The 27,184-nt window shown below is 34.6% G+C and overlaps 1 protein-coding gene across 1 annotated transcript in view; it reads left to right on the top strand.

Moving 5' to 3' along the window:
• Positions 1–27,184, top strand: part of LOC142241606 (uncharacterized) — a 44,499-nt gene that overhangs the window by 16,420 nt on the left and 895 nt on the right. Inside the window, exons 2-7 of the mRNA XM_075313391.1 lie at positions 17,459–18,864; positions 18,920–20,060; positions 20,116–20,248; positions 20,481–20,938; positions 21,024–21,123; positions 25,704–27,136. Coding sequence (XP_075169506.1) covers positions 17,459–18,864; positions 18,920–20,060; positions 20,116–20,248; positions 20,481–20,938; positions 21,024–21,123; positions 25,704–27,136 — 4,671 coding nt within the window. The remainder of the gene's footprint in view (positions 1–17,458; positions 18,865–18,919; positions 20,061–20,115; positions 20,249–20,480; positions 20,939–21,023; positions 21,124–25,703; positions 27,137–27,184) is intronic.

The raw sequence follows: 27,184 nt of genomic DNA, 5'->3' as shown, positions 1-27,184 counted from the left end.
TCCAATACAGTTCTTTACCGGTATAATAGAGGACTGTATAAATAATTACTAACCGATTTGAAACAAATTTTCCGCGAAAAATAGAGAGCCAGAGGTGAAATATGGGGTTCGGTTTAAATGGGGGATCTATGTAACTATGAACCGATATATACCAATGTTTTCATGAGTGGTTAGAAGCCATATATTTACATCACGTACAAAATTTCAACAGGATCAGATGAAATTTGCATCTCCAGATACCTCTGAAGATCAAATCTGGGAATCGGTTAATATGGGTGATATAGTTCGATTATGGTTCGACATGAACCAATATTGGCATGGGTGTTAGAGACCATATACTAACACTACGTTCCAAATTTTAGGCGGATCTGGTGAAATTTGCGCCTGCAAGAGGTTCTGCAAGCCAAATATGGGATGGGTTTATAAGGGAGAAATAAATAATTATGGTCCGATATGAACCAATTTTAACATGGGTGTTAGTGGCCATATACTAACACTATGTGCCAAATTTCAACCGGATCGGTTCAAATTAGCTCGCCCAACAGGATTTGCAATCAAAATCTGGATATCGGTTCATACGGGGGCTATATATAATTATGCACCGACATGGACCAATTGTTGCGTGGCTGATAGAGGGTATAGACATACACCAAGTACCAAATTTCAACCGGATCGGATGAAATTTGTTGATCTAATAGGCTTCGCAAGCCTAATCTGGAGGTCGGTTTATATGGAGGCTATACGTAAAAGTGGTCCTATATGGCCCATTTGCAATAGCATCCGATCTACATCAATAAAAACTACTTATGCCAAGTTTCAAGTCGATAGCTTGTTTCGTTCGGAAGTTAGCGTGACTTCCACAGATTGACATCGCTAGATCGACTCAGAATTGCACTACGACACAGTATATGTGTACTTTATGGGGTCTTCTGCTAATATTTCGATGTGTTACTAACGGAATGACAAAGTCATCTTATTGGGCTGGGGAAATATCTTACAACATTTTAAGAATAAATTAAAACAAAATAATTATTTTTCTGTGTGTGTACTACAGTTGGAAGTTTTTGAAACGAAAGGAACAAAGTGTTTATGTTTATCACTTACTTTGGAGTGGGTACTCTATTTCCTTCAAAATTTAATACTCAAAATATTTTTCGTAACGTTAAATTTTTGATGTAGTCCCTATATGGATAAATCCTCTGATTTTATTAATACCACTCAAATTTTAACCAAAATAATGTATATGCAAATCAAGTTCAAAAATTTTAATATAGCCTCCCAACTTCCGAGAAGACTTATTTAGTGCAAAATAGCTTTGTTCAATATTTTATATAAAAAATACTGCCATAGAAGAACGAATTTCTATTGCAGTACTTTAACATGGCAATGTCAGTCTCACTGTAGTATGATAAGGTAGGGTATTTTCTCATCTATTATGACTAATGACAAGTTTCTGTACTCCTTTTTTATTCTGTGTTTTTGGTTTATTGTTATTTCATCTTAATTAATTCCCCTGTAGTTTGTTTTTAATGTTGGGCAATTTAAGTTTTTGTTTTTATCACTTTTAATTGAGTTTATGAAGAAGTATGAGAGAGTGAGATACGAACGTTCTCACATATGTATCCGACATTTTTATACACACAAATATACATACGGTTTTAGTTAGATTTAGTTTATGTTGTGTTTTTTTATTATTGTTTTATGGGGGCAATAAAAGGTACACACAGACATGGATACATGTGTGTTGGGTCCTATATTGAGTGGCTTGACAACGATTCCTAGAGATGAATGTAATGGGGGTATGGTGAATAAACTTCAGAAAGGGGTTTTACAATAGGAAAAATAAAACATCATAGAGACTCTTGTCGAATGCATAGGATTGCCACATATTTTAGAGTATAAAAACGGAATGATTTTTGTGATATGTTCAAGAAATAGGTGGTTTCAAGAAATAAAACACAATTAAAGATATGCTGCCGTTTTTTGTAAAGGCCGGTACTCTGTTCGGTTTTCGCGTTGAAACTCCATACAAACCCAAAAAAATGCGAAAAACTAGCGAAATTTTTTCCATTTGTGGTACTTTGTTTTTTTTTTTCGAGTTGAAAAACTGACGTTTATAGCATGGCCTTATTTGCAATCTGAATTAAGAAATTATTTACTAAAACTATTTGTGTGGGTTTATAACGCAAACACGGATCATATTATTGGTCCTAAAATATACAAAGGAGTAGCAGATCAATTGCCCAAGGAGAAATAAAATGTTAATTTTGTAATAGCAAGCAGCAACCACCAACTTAATTCCATATCGCTCCCTGTTAAATAGCGCTCCCTGTTACCTAACTAAACACCTTTCAATGTGCGAAATAATGGTTTCTATAAATTTTTTTCGCAAGTTTATTGTAAATCGCATGAATCTCTCGGAAGTGACAAAAATAATAATGGAATTTGGTACAAAATGGTGCTGAGTAAGGTTCTGATAAGGATGAAGTCGGAATTGTGATCAGAATCAAATTGACTTTTTCTACTTTTGGCTTTGCCAAAATGCATTTTTGAACGTTTCGAAAAGCCTAATTTTCATAAACCTATATAGGATCGTGTTTGGGATTTTTAACGTTAATTTCAATTAAATTTTTCAATGTTAACTTGCCAATGAAGCAATAACGAGTTCAGCAGCCATTAATATTGACCATGGGATATATAGGGTACCAAATCAATGGTGACAATTATATTTACTTTTGAATGTTGATATATTCGTTTGATCTTCTTACACTCAAAAAACAGTGTACCCACCAGGAAAAAAATTTTGGGTTAATTTTAGAAAATGTTAATTAAACTGTATTACAAACGACGATATCACAAAAAGAGGTAAATAATTTTCGACAAAAGCAAGCAAATTTATTAAACATAATTACTTTGTTTTTCAATCCATAAAAAATTCTAGTTTGAAAGAAAGAAAAAAATTACTTCAAAATTGAATGTCTTTACCTTCATACGAAGTTCAAGATAGGCGTATTCGTGAACTATTTTGTGGGAAATACGAATTTAGTAAAATTTTATGATTAATTTGTGTACAGTTTTCCCTTTTTTAGTTAATTTAAATAAAGTACGTCAAATTTTCAGGAATCTTTCTCAAAAAATAATAATTCCATGAACTGAAAAAATTGGATTTAGGGCCCCCAGAGGGTTCACTTTTTTGTGTTAGAAAATTTAATATTTAAACAGGGTAGATGACACGAAGTGTTGTCAATTCAAACTACAAAATATTTTATGCCATATGCCTAGAAATTTCGTTCATCGTGTAACCCATGCTTACATATGAAATTTTCTTAAACAACAGAAAAATATTTATTAATTTTAATATATTTTTTTTACTTATTTTTAACATGTTGCAATTAGAAAACTATTTTAGTTAAAATTTTCAAAAATAAATCTACATTTCCTTCCATGGTGGGTTCAATTTTTTTTGGGTTTGGAAATTAAACTTCCTAATTATTTTCAAAGAGTGGTCCAGTCAGTGTGTAGTTTATTGGTGAGATTGGCTTGTGTATCGAATTATGAAAGTCGAATTATAAGAAGTTCGTATAATTTGCGATATATAAAAATATATATTAAAAGTAACAACAAACGTTACATACACACAAAAAAATTTTTCTGATTCAATCACCAAATTAATTGATCCAATTAATTTTTTAATTGAAATGTCTTCAATCACGAAAATGATAGTATCAATCACAGTTTTAATTGGGCATAGAAAAAATTCTTGATTAAAAAATTAATTGATTTTTTCAGCAAATTAAAATTAAATTAAAAATTTAATTGATGTTGATTGCAAAATTCAATCAATTTATCAATTAAAAAAGGTAACTATTTTTAATTACTTTCTGAATTGGCTTAGAGTTTTTATTTGGATTAACAAATGATTGTTTGAAATACATTTTTAATTAAAAATTTAAAAAAAAATCAGCACTTTTTTTAACTGAATTAGTCTTCCGAATTTGATTAAAAAGTTAATTGTATCAATTATTTTTTTAATTAAAAATTTTAAAATTTTCCATCATTGACTTAATTAACTTAATGTTTCTATCATGATTAAAAAGTTAATTGTATCAATTAATTTATTAATTGAAAAAATTTTCAACTTCAATTAACTTTTTAATTGGAAATATTTTGGTGATATTTTTTTCTGTGTATGGCAAAATTGCGTCACTTACATATAGCTGGGTGTATGTGAATTTGATTAGAAATCAATCATAAAACTTTGCTTTGATTGGCCTCTTCTATTAGTTTTCCTCGAAATTTGTGAATCATAATTCATGCACGCACTTCTTGCTTACGTTCGATGGAACAAAAAGCACGCAAAACAATCTTATAGTTCAGTACCACTTATGCATTTGCTTCTGTTTTGTCGTTTCTTTTGAAAGTGTTTCCTTAGGTTTTTTTATTAATGTAAATGACTAGTATGCCACCGAAGATATCTTTCTAGTTTTTCATAATTATACGGATATGTATGTAGTTAGTGTGTGGTATATTTGTTTCAAATTTTCATTAATTCTGGTATTAACATCAAAACATGCCAATGCAATTTCATCTCATCTTGACAGTCAACAACAACAGCAATAACTACAACACAAGCATGCTACTAAATTGCTAAAATATGTATTTGCACTAGTTTTTCATTTCGCGTTTCGTTGTTGCTGTGGCAAGCGAGCAGTAAGTGGATGATATCTGTGTTTGTGCACTAGTCGCTGTTCGCTTCTTCTTCTTCTTTGGTCTTTTGCTATGCATTATATTTTATTTCTTGTAGCTTTTTGCCAAATACTAGTATGACAGCTTCTAAAAATGCATTTGTCCCACTTCCCACTCAGAGTCATTACAATAATAACAACAATCGCAAAACTAAAACAACAGCAACGTCAACCACACAATTACACTGGCTACAACAACGATAATAATAACAACGACGACAGCATATTCTAATATAAATACATGCTGTACACACACACACATGTGCACACATGTAATAACATGCATCGTATATTCGTACAAAAAAAAAATCAGCCAACAGCAATAACAACAACGGTAGCAATAATAAGGAAAAAATAATAATAAATAAAAAATAATACATTTTCTATTTGAGTGCTTTCTCTTCTTGATAAGCAAGTTTTCTTCCTCTATTTTTATTTAGCTTTTACTGCTGCTTATGCTTGTCTCTGCTCAGTCGCAGTCATGCCAGCTGTTCGTTTACACAATGCTGCTGAGCTCTCTACTGCCGCTCTACTCATACATTGAATTTTTTTGTTTTCTTGTTTCTTCTTACAAAGATCCTCTCTTAGACCCCCCACCGCACACACAAGCATAGTCCCCACAAACGTTGGTGTCCAACGAAGCAAACAAGCAACCATCCATTCAATTCAATCCCATCCAATGTGTTGTACAATATTCATACATAGCTAAATACATGTACAGGAATATACATATATACGAGTGTATGTAGTATGTCGTCTACATTCATACATACATCATATACATACTCTACCCTCAAACTCAGCGTACAGCTGCTGAATTTTCGTTGTTACTTTTTTGCCTCTTTATTCTTAAGCTTCTTTTATCTTAACCTACCCCCCCCCCCCCATTTGTTTCCTCTAGCCGCCCGCTCCAACACACCTCTCCCTCCCAGTATTGTCCATAATTTTATAGCTGTTGTTGTTGTTATTTTCCACCTTCCCTTCCTCCCTCTGTTGCTTCCTATTATAACCGCCTTTTCCGCCCCCTCGCTTAACGTTACAACTCTGAGCACACATAAGCCCGCAGCAATAAATTTAATTTGCTTTAATATAAATATAAAAAGGAATATAAAAAAAAATTGAAATAAAATATCGTATTTTTTTAGCCTGTTTTTCTTTTGTTTCTCCTTAACACACTACGACTGCTATATACGCTACAGCATGATGTAAATGTTATTGGTTATCATGAAATATATGTTAGATTGCACTCTATATGAATCAATTACAAGGAGATTGTGTACTCTCTCTCTCGCTCTCTTTCATCTAGAATTAAATAATTTTTTACTACTATAAGAAATTAATTTCTACTTTAAGGTGAGTATTAAGTTCGAGTTTAGCCGCTAAATTGAAAACTAGATCAGTAAAAAAAGCATAAAATTATACATATTTGTTGCAAATTTTATTATAACTTGATGGGGAATAGTCCAAAGAAAATTTTCACAAAGTTTGTATTCCTTAAAATGGATTATTAAAGAAGAGTAATCGTGAAAAAATGACGATTTTAGCGGCTAAACTCGAACTTTCTACACCTTTAGTTAGCGAAAATTCCGTTCGGGCTTTCCTTTAACAGACATGTTGAAGAAATTTGGTTTTTGATTAATTACAATTATTGAAAAGAACTTGGTATATTTATATCAATGTACGTCTAGCTCAATACCGGCTAAATGTGTTAACATAACAATTAGTACAAATCTACCGTGAGAGATGGCATCATAGGCTGAATTTGATTCGAAAATTGAGTGACATTTGGATTATGCTCTGACTGAACATACTTTTTTCAAAATATATGTCAAATTATGGATATAAACTTCATACAAAACAAAAACGAATAAACAAAGGCTTTGAAGAACATAGGAAAAACGAATGAGGAAAACGAGTCAGTGGGAACATAAGTATCATTTTCCCGTATAACTGCAGATATCTCCAAAAGAAGAGGATTCTGATTGGTGATAGGGTTTCACAGATTCGAAACGTATCTCCATCGGAATAACATATTTTCGGCAGGACCTAATCCCAAGGAGCAATATCTCAAAAAAAAAAAATCGTGCACTACACTCATAGAAAAATGTGTGCTAAGAAAATCAGTCCATATCTGCTGTTGTATTTTTGTACTTTAGGGTCAAACGAACAACAAATAGAAGGAATATTATATCCTTAAACATCTATCAAGAGCAAAATGTTATTTTTTGATAGGGAACATGTCGCAACCATGGATAAAATAATGGAGGCGTAGTATTATTGAAATCTACAGTTAAGAGCCTTACCCTAGGTACCATACAAACTTTTTTAAACTCTCTGAAAAATTAAATTGTTGTTATATTACTATACACGCAAAAAAATAATTCTTTCCTCCCAAACGAAATTTTAGACAAACAAAGTTCGTTTCTCATTTGCTTTTCGCTGTAAGGAAGTGTATTTGGAAGAAAAGTATATACTTTTTGTGATAAACGTTTATTCTTTTCCAGGATGTAAAAACAATTTCATAAAGACTAACTCAAAAAAAAATTTTTTTCTGGCTAATTGCATTTTCCCTCACATCTTTCTCAGTTCCACGAAGATTTTTAGTTCTTAGCACCTTTTTCTGTAATACAAACAATGTAGAAGAAATTATACGATTTTATAAATTTTTAAAATTTTTTTACCTTTCGCCTGGACGGAGAATCGAACCGCGGACCATGCACTTTGTAAGCCAACACACTAACCACTGAGCTATGTACCTGTTATGGTCATCAATAGATAAATATCCATATAAGTTATATTTATATAGCATAGCTTGCGGCGCCCACGAACCGAATAAACAAAGTTTATTTAACAGAAACAAACATTTAGTTTGGCACCGTGGAGCAGTGGTTGCTACGTCTGACTATCATGCCAAGGGTCGTGGGTTCGATCCCTGCTTCAACCAAAGTTTTTTTTTTTTTTTTTTTACATACATTCTACATATGTTCGGAAGATTCCGAAAAAAATGTTCAACATTACATTGTACTATATTAAATTTTGAACTGTAAAATGTGTTTTATTAAAGACCAAAAGTCAGAAAAGAACAGTGTTTGATATAAACGAAATGGACTCTGTTGTTGTTTCAAAAATAACTTTGTTTATTGAAAAAATAATAACTTTGTAACAAACGAATTTTTTTGGTGATAAAAGTTTAAAATTTTCGAAGCAATTCAAAAAACTCTAACAAAAGAAAAACGTTTTCGGTACACGTTTTCCAAACGTTTTTTTTCTTTGCGTGTAGAACGAAAGTAAACTATTATACACCCAAAGAAAAAATACTTTCTTCCGGAATGAACTTTTCGACAAACGAAATTCCCTAAGATTACTTTGGAGAAATGTGATTTCAATTTTCTGTATGGTTATTACAAGGGCCGTTTTTTAAACTTCCAACAGTTTTTCAACAATTCACACATCAAAAGTCAAAATTCTACTTTGATAAATGTTTCCATTCCAACATAAATAATCAAACTTTAGCGAATGTAAGAAGAGTTCATTTTTACACACGCTCACTCTAGCTGGTTATAAAGGGTGATTCTTTTGAGGTTAGGATTTTCATGCATTAGTATTTGACAGATCACGTGGGATTTCAGACATGGTGTCAAAGAGAAAGATGCTCAGTATGCTTTGACATTTCATCATGAATAGACTTACGATCTGCCACAACGTCGAATTTTCAGTGAATGGGCCCTAGAAAAGTTGGCAGAAAATCCGCTTTTTTATCGACAAATTTTGTTCAGCGATGAGGCTCATTTCTGGTTGAATGGCTACGTAAATAAGCAAAATTGCCGCATTTGGAGTGAAGAGCAACCAGAAGCCGTTCAAGAACTGCCCATGCATCCCGAAAAATGCACTGTTTGGTGTGGTTTGTACGCTGGTGGAATCATTGGACCGTATTTTTTCAAAGATGCTGTTGGACGCAACGTTACGGTGAATGGCGATCGCTATCGTTCGATGCTAACAAACTTTTTGTTGCCAAAAATGGAAGAACTGAACTTGGTTGACATGTGGTTTCAACAAGATGGCGCTACATGCCACACAGCTCGCGATTCTATGGCCATTTTGAGGGAAAACTTCGGAGAACAATTCATCTCAAGAAATGGACCGGTAAGTTGGCCACCAAGATCATGCGATTTGACGCCTTTAGACTATTTTTTGTGGGGCTACGTCAAGTCTAAAGTCTACAGAAATAAGCCAGCAACTATTCCAGCTTTGGAAGACAACATTTCCGAAGAAATTCGGGCTATTCCGGCCGAAATGCTCGAAAAAGTTGCCCAAAATTGGACTTTCCGAATGGACCACCTAAGACGCAGCCGCGGTCAACATTTAAATGAAATTATCTTCAAAAAGTAAATGTCATGGACCAATCTAACGTTTCAAATAAAGAACCGATGAGATTTTGCAAATTTTATGCGTTTTTTTTTAAAAAAAAGTTATCAAGCTCTTAACAAATCACCCTTTATTATCATGTGTTAAGGTTTGCGAATAGCTAGCTTTTTCTCTTCAACAGGTGGCAATTTTTTCCATTCGTATTTCGTGCGTGTTATTTCAGGTCTTAAATATATCAAATGCCATTGTGCTATATCTTTTTATTGAGAAAAGAAAAATCTTCAATGAAATGCGGCAAACAATATTTTATGCCCTCTCTCACTCATAGTGTCAAACAATTACTTGAAAGTTTGTGTTTGACATATAAATATGCATGTAAACTCAAACACACGCACACACCTACACACAAAATCCTAGTTAAAAAATTTAAGTTTTTGTGACAATTCAAAAAATTTATGCAATTTATATTAAAATTCGCCTGTAGAGTGACCTACACTTCATGTGTGTAGGTATGGATACAAAAACATACACTCGTTCGTAAATATGTACATCAGTGTTTGTATGTATGGCAATTTAAAATATGCATTTATGCATGTATGTATGTTATTTGTGGTTCGTATATATGGGGTTACATACACGTATACACTTATCCACCGCCACAAAAATGAATATCCATTAAGTAAATGTTTAATGGAAATATAAATACGAAATTAATTATATTTATTTATTAATATTGGACAACTTTAATTAAAAACAAAAGACTGGGGTTCTTAATAGGAAATTCGTGGGAGTGAGGGGGTATGGAACATTAATGTGGGAAGATATAAACAAAAATAAACATTCCTTAAGCAGGCAGAGAGTGGGAAAATTTGCTAGCTCATACATCTTGTCAACAAAACGCTTTTCATGCAATGCCATTAAAGGATTTTCTTTTGAAGAAATATATTATTGATATATTAAATATATTACTTAGTTACTAACATACATATCTCTATACGGATATCTATGAGCTTTGTGTATAAAGAGAAAAGGGTATAACAGTTGTAATAAAAATAGATCTAAAAAAATGCATTCAATTAAATTAAATTTAATAAAAGAATAGAACAAAAGCAAAATCTGGCAACAATTTTGATGTGTTGTTTTTCTTTCTTTTTCTACTTTATGTGTGAGGTTGATGATGGTGGTCCTATGTGTTCTGTCTGTTTTTGTTTCAGTGTTCAAACATCGTTTTTGTTGTACACCACTACTAAGGCAACGGCAAACAACGATGGTATTTACGACGTACCCACTATATCAGAGATGGAAATTAGATTTTCGATAATTATCATAATATCCATAAAAATGTAATAATTTACATAGAAATTGGTTTTTGACATTTTTTATTTTTTTGTGTTCCTATTTTTTTTAGATGTAGGTTTTTTGCAATGCAATCACTTGCTACGGTTGGTAGAAATCTACAAAAGATTGGTAGATTTTTTACTGTTTGGTAAATTGGTAGGTTAGGTTAGGTGGCAGCCCGATGTATCAGGCTCACTTAGACTATTCAGACCATTGTGATATTACAGTGGTGATCTTCTCTCTTATCGCTGAGTGCTGCCCGGTTCCATGTTAAGCTCAATGACAAGGTACTTCCTTTTTTAGACGAATCCGAATGGCGTTCCACATTACAGTGAAAGCACTTAGAGAGGCTTTGAAACACTCAGAAATGTCACCAGCATTACTGAGGTGGGAAAATCCAACGCTGAAAAACTTTTTGGTGTTTGGTCGAACCCACGATCTTGTGTATGCAAGGCGGGCATGCTAACCATTGCACCACGGTAAATTGGTAGAATTCTTCATGTTTTGGTAGACATTTCAAAATATTTCTCTCCAACAAGGAAGAACTTAAATTTTTTATAGAAAACTTTGACAAAATGTTCTATAGAAACAAAATTTTGACAAAATTTTCTATAGAAATAAATATTTTGTATAAAAATAAAATTTTGCAAAAATAATATTTTGACAAAATAAAAAAAATTACAACATTTTCTATAAAAATAAAATATTGACCAAATTTCCTATAGAAATAAAATTTTGAAAATTTTTCATTTCATAAATTTTTTTAATATTTCAAGTGCATCACAATTGAATGAACGAGTTCTAGTATTTGTGTAATTTTCATTTTAATTTCTTTTTATTATTAAAATATATGTATTTTACAATATATTTTAATATGTAATAATTCTTTAGGGGCCGGAATTTTTGCTTCAACTATAATAAACCTAAAAATATATGCAAACTTTTAAACGCAAGTGTATTGAGTAGTTAGAAAGCGTAATTTATAACTAAACAAAAATACTCAAAATAATCGTTTTGAACAAGAGCAACACAAACTTAGTACCGAACTATTGCCTGTAAAAGTTTGGTATTTACTACAAATGCATACACACAAAAAAATTGTTTCTAATTCAATCACGAAACTGATCCAATTTTTTAATTGAAATGTCTTCAATCACGAAAATGATTGAAGATTGAATGATTAAAATCATAGTTTTAATTGGGCATGGTTAGGTTAGGTACAGTGGCAGCCCGATATTTCAGGCTCACTTGGACTATTCAGCCCATTGTGATACCACAGTGGTGAACCTCTCTCTTATCAGTGAGTGCTGCCCAATTCTATGTTATGCTCAATGACAGGGGACCTCCTTTTTATAGCCGAGTCCGAATGGCGTTCCACATTGAGAAGCTTTGAAACCCTCAGAAATGTCACCAGCATTACTGAGGTGGGATAATCCACCGCTGAAAAACTTTTTGGTGTTCGATCGAAGAAGGAATCGAACCCACGACCTTGTATATGCAAGGCGGGCATGTTAACCATTGCACCACGGTGGCTCCCATTAATTGGGCATAAAAAATACTTGATTAAAAATTAATTGATTTCATTATCAAATTGATTCAATTAAAAATTTAATTGGCATTGATAGCAAAACGCAATTAATTTTTAATTAAAAAATGTAACTATTTTCAATTAATTTCTGAATTGATTTAGCGTTTTTAGTTTGATTAACAATTGTTTGTTTGAAATATTTTTTTAATTAAACATTTAAAAAAATCCATGGCTTTTTATGTGACTTAGTCTTCCGAACTTGATTAAAGAGTTAATTGCATCAATTAATTTTTTAATTAAAAATTTGGAAATTTTCAATCATTGTCTTAATTAACTTAATGTTTCTATCTTGATTAAAAAGTTAATTGTATCAATTACTTTAAAAAAATTTCAATTTCAATCAACTTTTTAATTGGAAATATTTTGTTGATATTACTATGTATAAAGGAGATAATTTGAGGGCAACAGATTTGGCAAGTCCTAGGAACTTTGATAACAGTCAACTACTTTTTCAAAATTTAACTACATTGGAACCTCTCAAACTTGAACAACCTCTCAAAAGTGGACAATTTTCGTGACACATTAGCAATTTTATCACACTAAAATTAACCTCTTATAAGTGGACACATCTTAAATATGTAGGTGCTTAGGTGCTTGTGAGTGTCCACTACTGAGAAGTTTCACTGTATATGCCTACATTTATTTACAATTCAATAATATATGTAATTATTTTTTTCGCAACAGCAATTAAAATTTTAAATAAAGCAATTAATTGAATTTTGCATCAAAAGTCAGTCAAGTATTTTATAGAATCAGTAAGAGAATATAAATATTTTTTTATATTTAAAGCTCATTTCGTTTAAAACAAAATATGAAACTAAGGAGAATCAACTTATCCATCTCTGTATTGTACTTATTCAAACAGTGAATATTCTTGTTATATAGTGTGAGAGTGTGTCATATGCATGTGCTTTTGTTATTTGTTGGTGTGCTTAGTTTTATGCGCTGTGCTGTTGTGTAGAGTGTCTGTCTGAACGTCCGTCCATTGTGTATTGTATGTATTTTTATATATAGCTGAGCTAAATGCATTTTACTTGACACACTGTGTGTTCATTCGGTTGTGTGCGGACTGTGTGTTGACGTCGTAGCTGCTTCTTCTGCTGCTGCTGCAGCCGTGTGTTCGTGTTCTTGTTTCTGATGTACATTTTACAATAAGCAAAAGTAAAGAACAACAACAGAAAGCAAAAATGACAACAATAACGGCGACGTAGACGGCAGCAAGCAACGACGGAGACGAAGGAAGAAAACAAGTACAACAACTTGCTACAATAATAAAAACAAGTACACCATTTTTACATGTTCACTTGTATGTATTTGTATATTTTTGTAGTAAAAAAAACAATGCCAACAACAACTTAATACTACGTACCCAACTACGGCCATATACGTTTAACGTGTGTACCACCAGATACTGTGTACTTGTTAGTTTGTATGATTGCTTTAAAGTGAAGCATACACCAAGAGGGCGTTGGGTGGCTGAGTGTTGGATGGTTGGTAGGCCCATTGGGGGGCATGGTTGTATGGATTTTAATACATGCATATTTATGGGGGCCATAGATTTTGGTTATTGGAAGGAAGACGTGTAACCAATAACAAAAACAAAAAAAGAAAAAGAAAACTACATTTACGAAAAACAACGGCCAATGTTATTCTTATACACTTAGAAAAATACCAATATCACAAAAACAGAAGAAGCATTTAAAAACTATCCAACTTTATATACGAGGGTCTAGCAATGGCAAAAGAAAATGGTCACACAACGCTGGTCAAAGAAAACTATTACATCGATCGAATCTCGAATTTATACTATATATACGCTATTCTTAGCAGCTTGTGTTAAGTTCTAATTTTATACCTCATTCACATTACACATTCAAAATCCACTTCTACTAGATTTCAACTGTCATTTGCATTATAAAAAGTAGATTTCAAATCTCGAAAATGTAGATTTTGAGCGTAATGTGTAGAGCCTATTAGTGACTTTTCTTGAATTAGAACCCAACAGAAAAAATAAATAAAACCTAAAAGTATCTTCTGTTAAAAAGGAAAAAAATGTACTCTATTTCAATTCAACTATTAAAATATTTTGTTTATGTTTAATGTCGTTAATATTTCAATTCCAATGGAATAATTTAAAATTTTCTCGAATTTCTTATACCGACTTCGTTCGGATGTGTTCAGTGGGTGGGTGTTTTTGGTTGGCTGAACGTACTACAACGCAACATTAGGAACATCGAACACACATTCTTGCAAACATATCCAACATGCATTTGCCTTTGTATAGTTAATACGACGGCAACGACCAATATTAGTTAGTGTTCGTGGCCTGAAGCGGAACTAGATAAAGCAAACGAACGAACGACGTTCAAACAACAAATGCAGAGACAAGTAGGCAAACCACACTGTACTCTGTCGAGTAACGAGGTTGTATTAGGGTTGTCACATCTAAAAAAGTAAATGATTAAAAATACCAAAACCAAAGTAAAAAGAGGACTTATTCGATTGTTTTTGTTAAAGATATCATATCTTTAATTAATTTTTTTATTAAGTTCGAGTTTAGCCGCTGAAATCGCTAAAGTGAAAACTAAATCAGTAAAAATAAGGCAAACAATTATACATATTTGTTGCAAATTTTATTATAACTTGATGCGGAATAGCCCAAAGCAAATTTTCACAAAGTTTGCAGTCCTTAAAGTGGATTAATTAAGAAAAGTAATCGTGAAAAATGACGACTTTAGCGGCTAAACTCGAACTTAATACCCACCTTTATAGGCAATTAATGTTCACCAGAAAAAGAGGGTATGGTGTTTTTAATGACTTTCTTATATGCATAATGTTCTTATATGTGATGTACTTATATCGGTTACCCACTGTACGTTTCATGAGAAGTTGCAAGTATTTTTTTTTTCAGTTCCTTTTTCGCTTTGCAATAGTAACACAAATTTAACCATTTTTTTAACTTTCCAAAGAGCAATATTTTATTATTAATTTAGTACAATCGACGCAGAAAAATGTGAGAACTTTCAAGGAAATAGCATAATAAAAATTGTCGGCATCAAATCAATAAATTCGGTGCGGTTTTCCTACAAGTATGATAGTAATCTTTGGTTTCTGATACTAACACAAGCACACCTCATTTCATATCTTCCTCTTTATGGTCTTTGATGTTAAGCCATTTTTAAAAGTTATAGGCCAAAATTAACGGCTTCCCTTTGATGATGGCAACTCTATTTTGAGCATAGTACCCAAAACATAACCCAAGAGTAATAATATGCATTCTTCGTTCATTACCATCGACCGACCACGACGACTACAATGAACCAACCAACGAACGAGACAACGAATAGTCATTACACATACCACCACATCGACTGGCTTTTGTATCTGCTGTGCCTACTGCGCAGCTTGAATTTTGCAGCTGCCATTTCCACCAGTAGCCAGCCGCTGCAATTGTGTGATGGTAATATGTCACTCTGCTGCTGCTTCTTATGCCTTGTTGCTGATGTATGTGTATGCGGCCGCCGAGCTCTTCTAAGCTTGACTTCAACTTCTCAACGTTGTTATATTAAAAAAAAATGTTTAATAGATTGATATATGGGGGAAAAGTGGCACAAATTAAATTTTAGTTTTGCTTCGTGTGTGTTGTGTTTATTCTTCTGTGTTTTTCAGTATTTTTGCGTTTTTCGTAAAATTTGTATTTGAAAATAGTTTTTGAATCTGTGGCGGAAGATAAACAAGTGAATTTCGGGTTGGTGGTGTGGCGGCTATTGTATCGTTTTGTTTTTTTGTGAATTTCCAAAATACATCCATCATCATCTGGGCATGCACCATACCTTTGATTCATTTTAAACGATATCATTCATCAGACTTTTTTTAAATAATAATCATTACCGTTATCATTGTGCTGTGTGATTACATTCTCTACATCCGTTTATGTTGGTGTGAGTTAGTGGCTTGGTTGTACGACAACGACGACAACCGTGGTATGTAAGCAATTCTGGAAGACTTGACATTCAAACCCCATTTCGGATAAAGTGATTAAAAAACAACTCAGCCTGTTTTGGAAAAAAATTAAAACTACAAAAAAAAACTTAATGGAATTTGGGAAATATCTAAAGTAAAAACTATTTTTGAAAGTTTATGTACTTTTTACAAATGAGAGAATTCTTTAAAAATATCTTTCTCCTATGTTTTAGATCTCATTTCGTTAAAAAGAGAAACGTTTTAGTTTTTGTTGTTTGCTCTTAGATTATGTGTGTCACTTGAATTATTAAAAAATTTCTGTTCGCGATCGTGGTCTTCTTTAAATTGAACCCTCACACAATACGTGTGTGACGTGTGTGTGCGCGCAATCACCAGAGTTGCCAACTTATACGGCACCTTCTGCAAAATTCCAAAAAGACGACTTTGGATATTTTGTAGTTTTAGATCAGTTATAGAGAGAAAATAATTATTTAAGTTGCATCAAAAATTTAATAGATATTTTTTTATGGACTAAATAATTTTATTTGATTAACCTGTTACTCACACCCTCTCTCTTTATATTATTTGCATAGTTACGTAGGGTTGCTAAGGGATTATATTGTTTGGTTTTGAGTTTTTAAAGAACTTATTGTTACTTTACAATATAAATAAAAATCCTATTACTATAATTGTAAACCAACTTAATTTAGGGTCAAAGAGGTTCTTTCTGATATTTTATTATTTTGCTAAAACAGCCGATTATTAATTAAAGCGAAGCCGTATTATTCTAGTGGAGAGTTTAAAAATGAAGAGTTAATTAGAATTCTGTGCAAGGAGCACGGTAAGCTATTAAACTCTAATTTAATTTGCAGAATCACTGCTAAAAGTAGCGTATATCCGCAGACGATTATGAATTTCCCATGAAAATTCAAAATGCACGTAAATAATTGTTGACTTACCGCCTTTTTAAGGCCTTGTTTGAACGGCGTATAAAATTTAGTGTGACATCAAGCTTCAAGAAAAGCTTTGAAATATTCTTAAATATCACCAGCTCATAAACCACCACTGTGAAACTTTTTGGTGTCGAGCAAAAAATGGGATTGGGTCCATGACTATTTGTATGGAAATTCTGTAATAATCCTCACCATATGCTCAAGATATTCAGCCATTAGCAGACGGACCGGCGTATCATGTCGAATTCGTATTCTTGGGATTGTCACTATACTAAATTGTGATGTTCCAACTTCGGACACCACTCTTTAATTTTATTAAAATTTTCTTTCTTCCAACTTGTAAAATGGTATCTCGACAAGTGCGGCTTACTTTTTTACTTGAAGCACATTTTAGTTCCCTGGGCATTTTCTATAATTTCTAATCGTATATTTTATCATTATTACGAAAATTGTCACACATCATAAATACTCAACTATTTTTTTTTTAATTTTCCTCTTTCTTGCAGGTCGATCAAACACTCAACTCACTGGATGGTTTCGATCCAGTCTCACGTTGCGATGCACTGCATTATCTACTACAGAATCTAAAATTTAAATATTCGGACACTTGCGAACAAGTTGTGCCAAGTGTCTTCTCACATTTGCTGGATCGCGGTTACGCGACTACTACAAAGGGCGCCTCGAAAAAACAATTACAATTATTACTTGCCACTAAAAAGGAGGACATTAAGATTGAGGATGAGAATGCCTCATCGACTGATTTAAATCAAAACTTTGATAAAATCCTCTGCAAAGAGGAGTTCATGTGCCTGGATGAAGAGGACGCTGATTATGCTGGTGATGATGTTGATAATGAAAACTCAAATTTTCACAATAAACGTCGTATACGTTATGTCCCTAGAGGTGGTGTTGTCGGCGTATCGGCCAGAGCATTAGCCGCAGGTCATTTGAATGCCAGTGGTAGCAGTCGTGATCCTCTAGACTTGATCCCCTCCTCTGTAATACACGCCCGACGTCTTGGCCGCATAGCGGCTGCCGATAATGGTGACGGTGATGAAAGTAATAGTTTAGACGCTCTTGCCTCCGATAGCTTGAAGAGAACGAGACGAAGAGGATTCGCTATACATAGTAGTAAAAATAATCTGGGCAAATTGCATCACTCACGTTTGTTGTTTGAAAAGCTACAACGTGTATCCCATTTGGGCGAAGGTTATGTCTTCCATGCGGACAATGAGTTTACAATTCATTTCCATGCGAAGTCCGAAGAGTTGAGTATACGCGTGTTCAAAGAACAATTTCGTTTACATTTAAAAATAGCCTTGAGAGAACGTAACAAAGAATTCCTGCGACAATTTCAAATTGATTTAGTGTTTACGGGGAAATTACTGGGCACTACACCACCTCAACATGTGCTCGATACACTGCGTTTAGAACGCGAAGAGGAGTGGCGTCAACAGAAGTTAAGAAAACAACAGCAACAAATGTTGCTTATGCAACAGAGAAGACGTATTTTGGCAGCGTCTAATCTTGGCGGGAACAACTACGATTCCGAAATGGATTTCGAGATGGAATCTGAATCTCAATTGTCATCGGCTTCACATGAAATCATGAAGTTTGAGGAGATTATTGATGAGGGTGTGGGACCAGGCCGCCTCATTGATGGTTTGGTAATGGAGCCGGAGATCGAGGATGTTATTGAAAGAGGCAGTGGTGCAAGTGTTAGTGTAAGTGGTGGTAGTAGTAATAGCTCCGGCGGTAATGGCTTGGATACCTTGCCCAATGATTTGGTAACAACAGATAGTGCCTCTACTCTGACCTCACCCTTTGTGGGCGCTGGAGGCAATAATGATTTGACAGCTGTAGGAGGAGCTTCATTCAAAAATCATATAATACAGCAGCAACAACAACAAGGGTAAGTGTGAAATATCTATGCGTTAGGTCATATTTTAATGTATGGTATTTTACAGCAATGCCAACAACAGTCTTCTCATGAATGGGTTAACACCAGCAACAGTTCCCGCTGCTAATAATCTAATTCCTAATAATTTAAATAATCAACAAATGCATGGCTTGCCACCTATGGCTGGTAATCACAATCATCCAAATATGTCCTCGAAGGAACAGCAACTTTACCACCAACAACAAATGCTGCAACATAACCAACAAATGACCGAAGATGGGCTGAAATCGGGGTCCAATATGGGACAAATGGTTGGTGGAAAGCCCCAGCAACATAACATTGCTAATCTAATGAACAATAATATGGGACAGCCACAAGCTTTTCAACAGGGTGGGCCACCGCCCCATCACCAGCAACAAACTCCTCAGCAACGTTACCTCCTGCAACAACAACAACAACAGCAGACCCAGCATCATCAACAAGGTCCATATAATACGCATATGCCAGGGCAAAATCATCCCTTGGCTATGATGGGTGGCATGATGGAGAATGCCAATCAACAGCATCAACAAATGCAACAACAACAACGTATGCCAATAAATGCTCCCAATAATGTTATCAACAGTATAGACAATATTCTGGGAGTTGCTGGAAGTGGTTCTAAACCGCAAGCAAATACCCCAGACAATTTGCAATATATGCAGCAGCCACAACAAGGCCACCAGCAACAAATGGCACCTCACATGCAGAATATGCCACCTCATATGCTTATGCAACAGCAGCAACAAGATCACTCGTCTTTCATGACAGGTTCGGGGTCAATGCCACCATCATCTACCTCTCAAACACCCTGTATACTGCAAAATCCAAGTACTCCCACTGGTAATAATTCATCGGCCAATGCATCATTCGATCATGACGATCCTGATATGTCACATGACGAAGATGATGAAGATCATGAAAACGATACAAATGATGGCATGGAACCAAAACAGCAGCTTATCGATGGTGGTAGCAGTAGTAGTACCTCTCTGCAGGCCCCTCCAGGAGGAACAAATGCATCAGGAGGCTCGAAGAAAGAAAAACCCATATACAATTGTTTATTGTGTCCCAAGTCATATCGTAAACGTAAATCTCTATTGGATCATTATAAGATTCATCCTGGCTATTGTCATGATTGTGGCAAAGCCAATGGTACTTCCCTAGAGGTAGGACTGAATTATAATAAAATTTTGCTGGTATTTATTCTCTTTTATTTCGTAGGAAATTATACATCACAATCGCACGGTACATGCAAAGGACTTTCCTTTCGTTTGCGAGACCTGTGGCGAATCTTACTCAAGACGTCAACAATTTCATGCCCATGTTGAATCTCACAATAAGAAGGAATTCAAAAGTGAGTTTGTGTCAAGAATCATAACAGTCGACTAACATATAATTAAGTGTAAATTTCAATCGAATAGAAAAACAAAAATTATTAACCCCCACATTATGTGCAGCCTCGTTTTCTTAAAATGAATTTTTGAAATGATTTTTCTTTTTTTTTTTAGATTATAGACGATTATTATTTCTGTTCATGTTTAATTTTGCCTTATTTATAAAAATACGAATTTCCAATTTTTTTTTAGCATATTCTTGCATTGAGTGCGGCCAAAAGTTCTCCCATAAAAAACTTCATCAACAACATTTGGACGATACTGGTCATAAAGCTGATGGTGCTATTTGCGAAGTATGCGGTGATGAATTTCCTTCCAAGAATGCTCTCTATCAACATATCGTTAGAGTTCATAAAAAGGATAATTTGTTCGAGTGCCACATATGTCAGAATCGTTTTACCCTAAAGGCCAATTTGGAACGTCATGTACAATTACACACAGAGATTAAGAGGACATATGTCTGTGAGATCTGTGGTTCATCATATTTTACATATCCAGCTTTAAAAGATCATTACAGTAATGCCCATACGGATGCCTCCGAATGCAAATGTACATTGTGTGGTAAACGTTTTGGTTCAGTGAAATCATTACAACGCCACTTACCATCACATTCGGAAGAGAGGCCACATAGTTGCTGTTATTGCGAACAGGTATGTTTATCGAATTGAATTTTGTTTTGTTTTGAAACTTTGCTCATTATTGTTTTTGTTAAATGTTTGTTCTTTCTCCTTGCAGACATTTAAATGGAAAACACATCTTGTTCGCCATAAACAAACAGTTCACGGCAATCAACCCTCTCCAAAGAAGGTTAAACGATTTTCAAAGGATGGTGATGGTAAGTACTTGCGGGGTTATTTTTACTTTTATTATATTTTTTCCCTCGAGCTTTTTGAGAGGTCAGAATTATCCCTTAGAGGATAGGTTAAAGAAAGCGCTCAGGTTTCTCTGTCTCATACCGGCTGACTAAACCCAAGACACCACTATCCGGTTTGTTGTGCACTCTACCTCTTCTTTTTAATTAATAGATTATCAAAATGCTATACTGAACATTGGATCTCCCAGGAACTATTTCGATTATCTCTACTTTGGCATGTTTTCAATATGTTCCCCTTATTGCAGCTGGAATGCTGCCGAATCCTAAAGTTCTCATACCGTTTAACTTTAGAATATCTATGTTGATGTAAAGAAGATTTCGAAATGATTTTGAATCGACTTGACTTGACGAAAAGGAGGTCCCTTGTCATTGAGCTTAACATGGAATCGGGCAGCACTCAGTGATAAGAGAGAAGTTCACTAATGTGGTATCACAATGGACTGAATAGTCTAAGTGAGCCTGATACATCGACGATTTTATTCTGAGCTTTTAACAAGGAGAAAATCATACAAATTTAAGGACCCCTTAAGCCCACACATAAAAATATATGGCAATTTATTTTTTCATTCCCTTCCATATATTTACCAACGATGTACTCTTTATTTATCCCAAGAACTCTTCCTATGGTTCATAGAGATTTCAAGTAAACTGTTTCAGCTAAGTGTATTTAAAAGCGGAATAGGCATAACGGAAGTTTCTGATTAAATGGATCATTCATTTATGTTGATCCAAGGTTAGGTTAGGTGTAGTGGCAACCCAATATTTCAGGCTCTCTTACATTAAACAGTCCATTGTGATGATACCACAGTGGTGAACTTCTCTCTTTTCAGGGAGTGCTACCGCATTCTATATTTAGCTCAATAACAAGGGACCTCATTTTTATAGCCGAGTCCGAACAGAGTTCCACATTGCGGTGAAACCACTTAGAGTAGCTTTGAAGCGCTCAGAAATGAGAAGGGATAATCCACCGCTGAGAGGGGATAATCCACCGCTAAAAAACTTGTTGATGTTTGATAAAAACTGGGGATGAACGCACGACCCTATGTATGCAAGGCGGGCATGCTAACCATTGCAACTCGGTGAAAATATGTCGATTGAAATAAAAAGTACCCAACGATAACGGAAAATAATTGCGACCAAGGAAAAAGCCTTCCCATAATTAAAAAATTGTGTTTCGCCGTATTCATCACATGTTAGGTTTGGTTATCCTAAACATTACAGGACTACCCTCAAAATTTCATGAAATTGTTTGTATGCATACACACACGTCAGAACACAAAAAATTTAAATACGGGTTATCTCCTACCAGTATTTTTTGGTGAATGGGGGCGAAATTTCTGAGTTGGGGACTTGGGGATTTGGTGGGGAATTTCCATAAATTTGGGGATTTTTGTAAGGATTTTTTCAAGAAATCGGTTTAAACTTTTTGAAAAACATTTTATTTCTATAAGCAATTTTGTCAAAATTCTATTTCTATAAAAAATTTTGTCAAAATTATATTTCCATAGAAAATTTTGTCAAAATTATATTTTTATAGAAAATTTTGTAAAATTTTATTTCTATGAATTTTGTCAGAATTTTATTACTATAGATATTTTGTCAAAATTTTATTTCTATAGAAAATTTTGTCAAAGTTTTATTTCTATGAAGAACATTTTCTCAACATTTTTTTTCCATATACAAAATTTTCTCAAAATTTATTTCCATAGAAAAATTTACCTCTGCAAAATCTACCAAAAGATCAAAAATCCTACCAATTTACCAAACAAATAAAAATCTACCATTTCTGGTTGTTAGAATAACTTTGGCAACGTGTCTACCACCGAAATTTACTACTTGAATATTTAGAAGCAAATTTTCGTTCATAAATATAAGGTGACCGAATTCATATCTCCGCATTTCGAAGACAATTACCAGTCTCTTGATGTTGTGGTTCGAAATCTTGATTTTATTGCAGATTGTTGGATTTGACAAAATTTTAATTTTTAAGTTATTGCTGATTTTCTACAGCAGAGCCTTTTGCTATATTTTTTTTTTCAAAAAATCTTGTCAGTGTATTGGGGATTTTTGTGAGGAATTAACCCTGTTAATAAATTGTTAGTCATAACTGAGTTACAGGTGACTCAAATCCTAACTCATTTCTCATGTAAAATCCTATTCAGTTTTAACACGTGTTGTCATTGGAACTAGTCAGTCCTCACTCAAGCCTGCATAAGCTTCAGCTAACCAAAAGTTAGCTCAAAGTGAGTTAGCTTTAGGCTGATAATATATGAGCATACTATGAGTTAGCTCTTAACTGATTAGTTTATGGTGAGCTCTTTGTTGATAATAAAATATTTTGTTTTTGTTTTATTATTTTTGATTCATTTTATTTTGAATTAATTAAAAAATAATAACAATTCAGATTTTTTTAAAATTATTTTACAATAAATAAAATATAACGTAAGTAAAAATTCGGATAATATTAGTTGAGTTCATCTTGTCTTGAGTTGGAGTGTTGTGTTAATTTTCTCGTTTAACTCAGAGGGAGTTGTACCTACTTTTGTAATGACGCACACTGAATGGAAGTGGCATTCGTCAGGGAAGTCCAAAACGCTTAAGTGTATTTCCCAATATCTTCGTCCTCAAACAGCCATTTAACACTTTTATTCGAAGTTTCCATTTATTCCTTGACTGATAATGATGGGTTCTAGTGGAAATAAGGAAAGTTTAATTATTAAATTGCGTTTGAATTATGCATTTCTATGCTACTTACCGCTAACCGTGACAAAAAATTACAAAAGTTCTCTGAAAATAGAAGCTAAATTGAAACAAATATAAAAAGCCAAATCCAAATTGACAGTTATAGAAGCCAATACATATTTTCATCACCCAGCTGCCCATCATGCCACAAGTTTAGCCGAAATGGGAGAACAGCAAAAGAATAGCTTTCAGCCATATCATCCTCATGCCTTGCAATCGCATGCCCATGCCTTGGGAGGTCACCCATTGGCGCCAACAGCCCATCATCCTTTGGCTGCAGCTTCACACTTGTTACCTCCTCCGCCACCGCATGCTGGTCATCATGTTTATGATCGTGGCGGTTATTCTGTGCTGGGCGGAGAAGATGGCAAAGCGGTATTACCACCGATCAGTGATTATATGCATCACATGCAACAACAACACGTCCAACAACCCGACCTATTGTACTATCCAGTGAAAAATGAATGACATTTAAAATAGGTCATGCCCTCTGGTGGGGCTGGCGGGAATAGCAATAGTAGTACGGCGAGGAAATAAGGAAAGTTTAATTATTAAATTGCGTTTGAATTATGCATTTCTATGCTACTTACCGCTAACCGTGACAAAAAATTACAAAAGTTCTCTGAAAATAGAAGCTAAATTGAAACAAATATAAAAAGCCAAATCCAAATTGACAGTTATAGAAGCCAATACATATTTTTTGTTTGTTTATTTGAATTGTTTCCATGACTTTACTTCACTTAAATATGCATCAGCTTAGAGTGAGTTAAAAGGTAACTCATTGCTGATCGAGAAAAAGTGAGTTTGGGAAAAATTCAACTGACTAATGAGTTATCTTAAAGTCGCCTCAAATTAGTTAGTAAAAAGTTAGTTTGATTTTGAGTGAGTTCGAGACATTCCTACAGGGAATATTTAAATTGGTGATTTTTGGGGACGAAAACATCATAATTTGGGGACAAGAGTCAGAAAAATACTCGCAACACTGAATGCATGTGATATTTCTGAGTGTTTCAAATCTTCACTAATTGGTTGTACATTGTTCCCACAAATAAGATTCCTTGGCATTGAATAGAAGAGAATTGTGGTCTTGTTGTCTTCTTAGCCTAAGTGTGGGGTTTTGTGGGTGCTTGTGTTGCGATAAGTCTATCTTGTTGAGATGTTCCCATCATCAGGGAAAATAAATGTCATTATATAAGCTCAACCCAATGTTGCCAGTATTGGAAATTTTTTCCGCAAATTGGGATATTTTTCATGAATGGGGACGAATTTTTTGAGTTGGGGACTTGGGGATTTGGTGGGGAATTTCCATAAATTTGGGGATATTTTCGACATCCGTTAAGTATAATAAATAAGATTTGCAATCATTTATTTTGGGGGCCCAAACGCTAATTTATAATTTTACTCAGCTAGGTTAAGACATTTTTCTACAATTGTGCAATCATTTCGTGAGTAATCTTGCCCTGATCATCACTGATTTGGCAATATATTCCATAAATATAGAAATTATGAAGATGGTTACCTTCATACCTTATTGGGGACGAAAGCGTCATAATTTGGTGACAAGAGCCAGAAAAATACTGGCAACACTGGTTCAAACCTATATGAAAATATTCGGTTCTGATAAAGAGAAAAGCTAATATTTGCATTTATGATTTCCCGGCCTAGGTCAGGATATAATTTCGCCACACAAAAGTATGCGAAGTAGATGTTTGTTGTCTACAATATTAACCCGATCTTTGCAATGTTTTTAATATCTCAACTTTCATAACTTGATACATTTTTTTACGTAAACTCTACAGAATTGGTTCCCATGTCTGATGTTCCTGGACCACCACCAGCTAAAGTTGCAAAGAAATCGAATGCTAGTAAACCAAAACAGCAACCACAAGCGGCACAACAACAACAAAAGATGGGAGCAATTGCCACCCCACCACCCCTGTCAACAACACCAGGAACATCATCATCCTCACAACAAGATCCCTTCAATGCTGCCATCATTAGTAACAATAGCTCACAATCGTCGACTGCGTCTACATCACAACATTCATTGCAGTCTGGTGAATCTCAACCAAATTCCATGTACAGTCAAAATTTCAGTGCTGAGAAATTGTTGGGACAACAACAGCCAACACCAACCGGAGGCCCGCCACAACAAACTCAATCAATGTTAACTTCACACGGTCAACATCCGCAACAAAGGCCGACGCCACCACCTCACCAACAGCAGCAGCAGCATCATCGTCACACCCCTAATAATAGTCACACGCCGGACAATAATTTGCCCCGTATTAACAGTTTTGGTGGCGGTGGACCCACACAACCGGAAACACAATTTCATTTCGATCCAAGTGCCGCTGGCGGCCCTTCATCAACCATTACTAATCCCGGTGCTTATCCACAACATCAAATTATTAACCAGTATCAACAACAGCACCACCAACAACAGCAGCAGCTGCAAACGCCTCAACCGCCACCACCGCAACAGGGCCAACAACAGCAACAACAACATATGCGTAGTCAAACTCCGCAAAGTCCACATCATAGTCACGTGCCGCAACAGCATCCGCACTTCTCATCGCCCCATCAGCAACATTTGCAACAGAGCGCTGCTCAGCAACAGCACCAACAACAAATGCATCATCACCAGCAAATGATGCACCAACAGCAATTACAACATCAGCAACAAGCGGCCGCTTCCCATCAGAGACACAATCAGCAAAGATCACCTCATCCCCATCAAACGCCTGCACAACAGTTGCAACAACAACACCAGCAGCCCATGCATTCACCCCAACACACTCGTTTGCAATCACCGGCGCCTCAGTCTCATACGCCACAGCCTCAAACTACACCACAGCAACAGTCAAGTGTTGCTGCCAACCATCAACAGCAATATACAACAGATGCATGGGGTAATATAAACTTTGTTGGTCACTCGGCAAATGCTAGTAATCATCCCCAGCAGCAGCAGCAACAACAACAAGCTAATGCTAGTAATTTACCAACATCTGACAAAGATAATCCCAATAAATTTTACATAGTAGATTCTTCCGAATTTCTGGGTCTTCCAATGAATGTTTCTGGCAGTAGTACACCAGGAGTGCCAGAAACAAATCAATTAACTAGTACTCAACATCAACAACAACAGCAGCAGCAACAACAGCCCCAATCACCAATGGTGGCGAATAAAACAGCTCAACAACAACAGGAACAAGATTTGATGAGCTTTCAGGTAAGTTCACAAGAAAAATTTCTAGAGTAATTTAACCAAAATTTCCTT

Source organism: Haematobia irritans, chromosome 5 (genome assembly GCF_050003625.1).
Source record: "Haematobia irritans isolate KBUSLIRL chromosome 5, ASM5000362v1, whole genome shotgun sequence".
Lineage (NCBI taxonomy): Eukaryota > Metazoa > Arthropoda > Insecta > Diptera > Muscidae > Haematobia > Haematobia irritans.
Note: the sequence above shows the minus strand (reverse complement) of the source record. Positions and strands in the feature narration are given on the sequence as shown.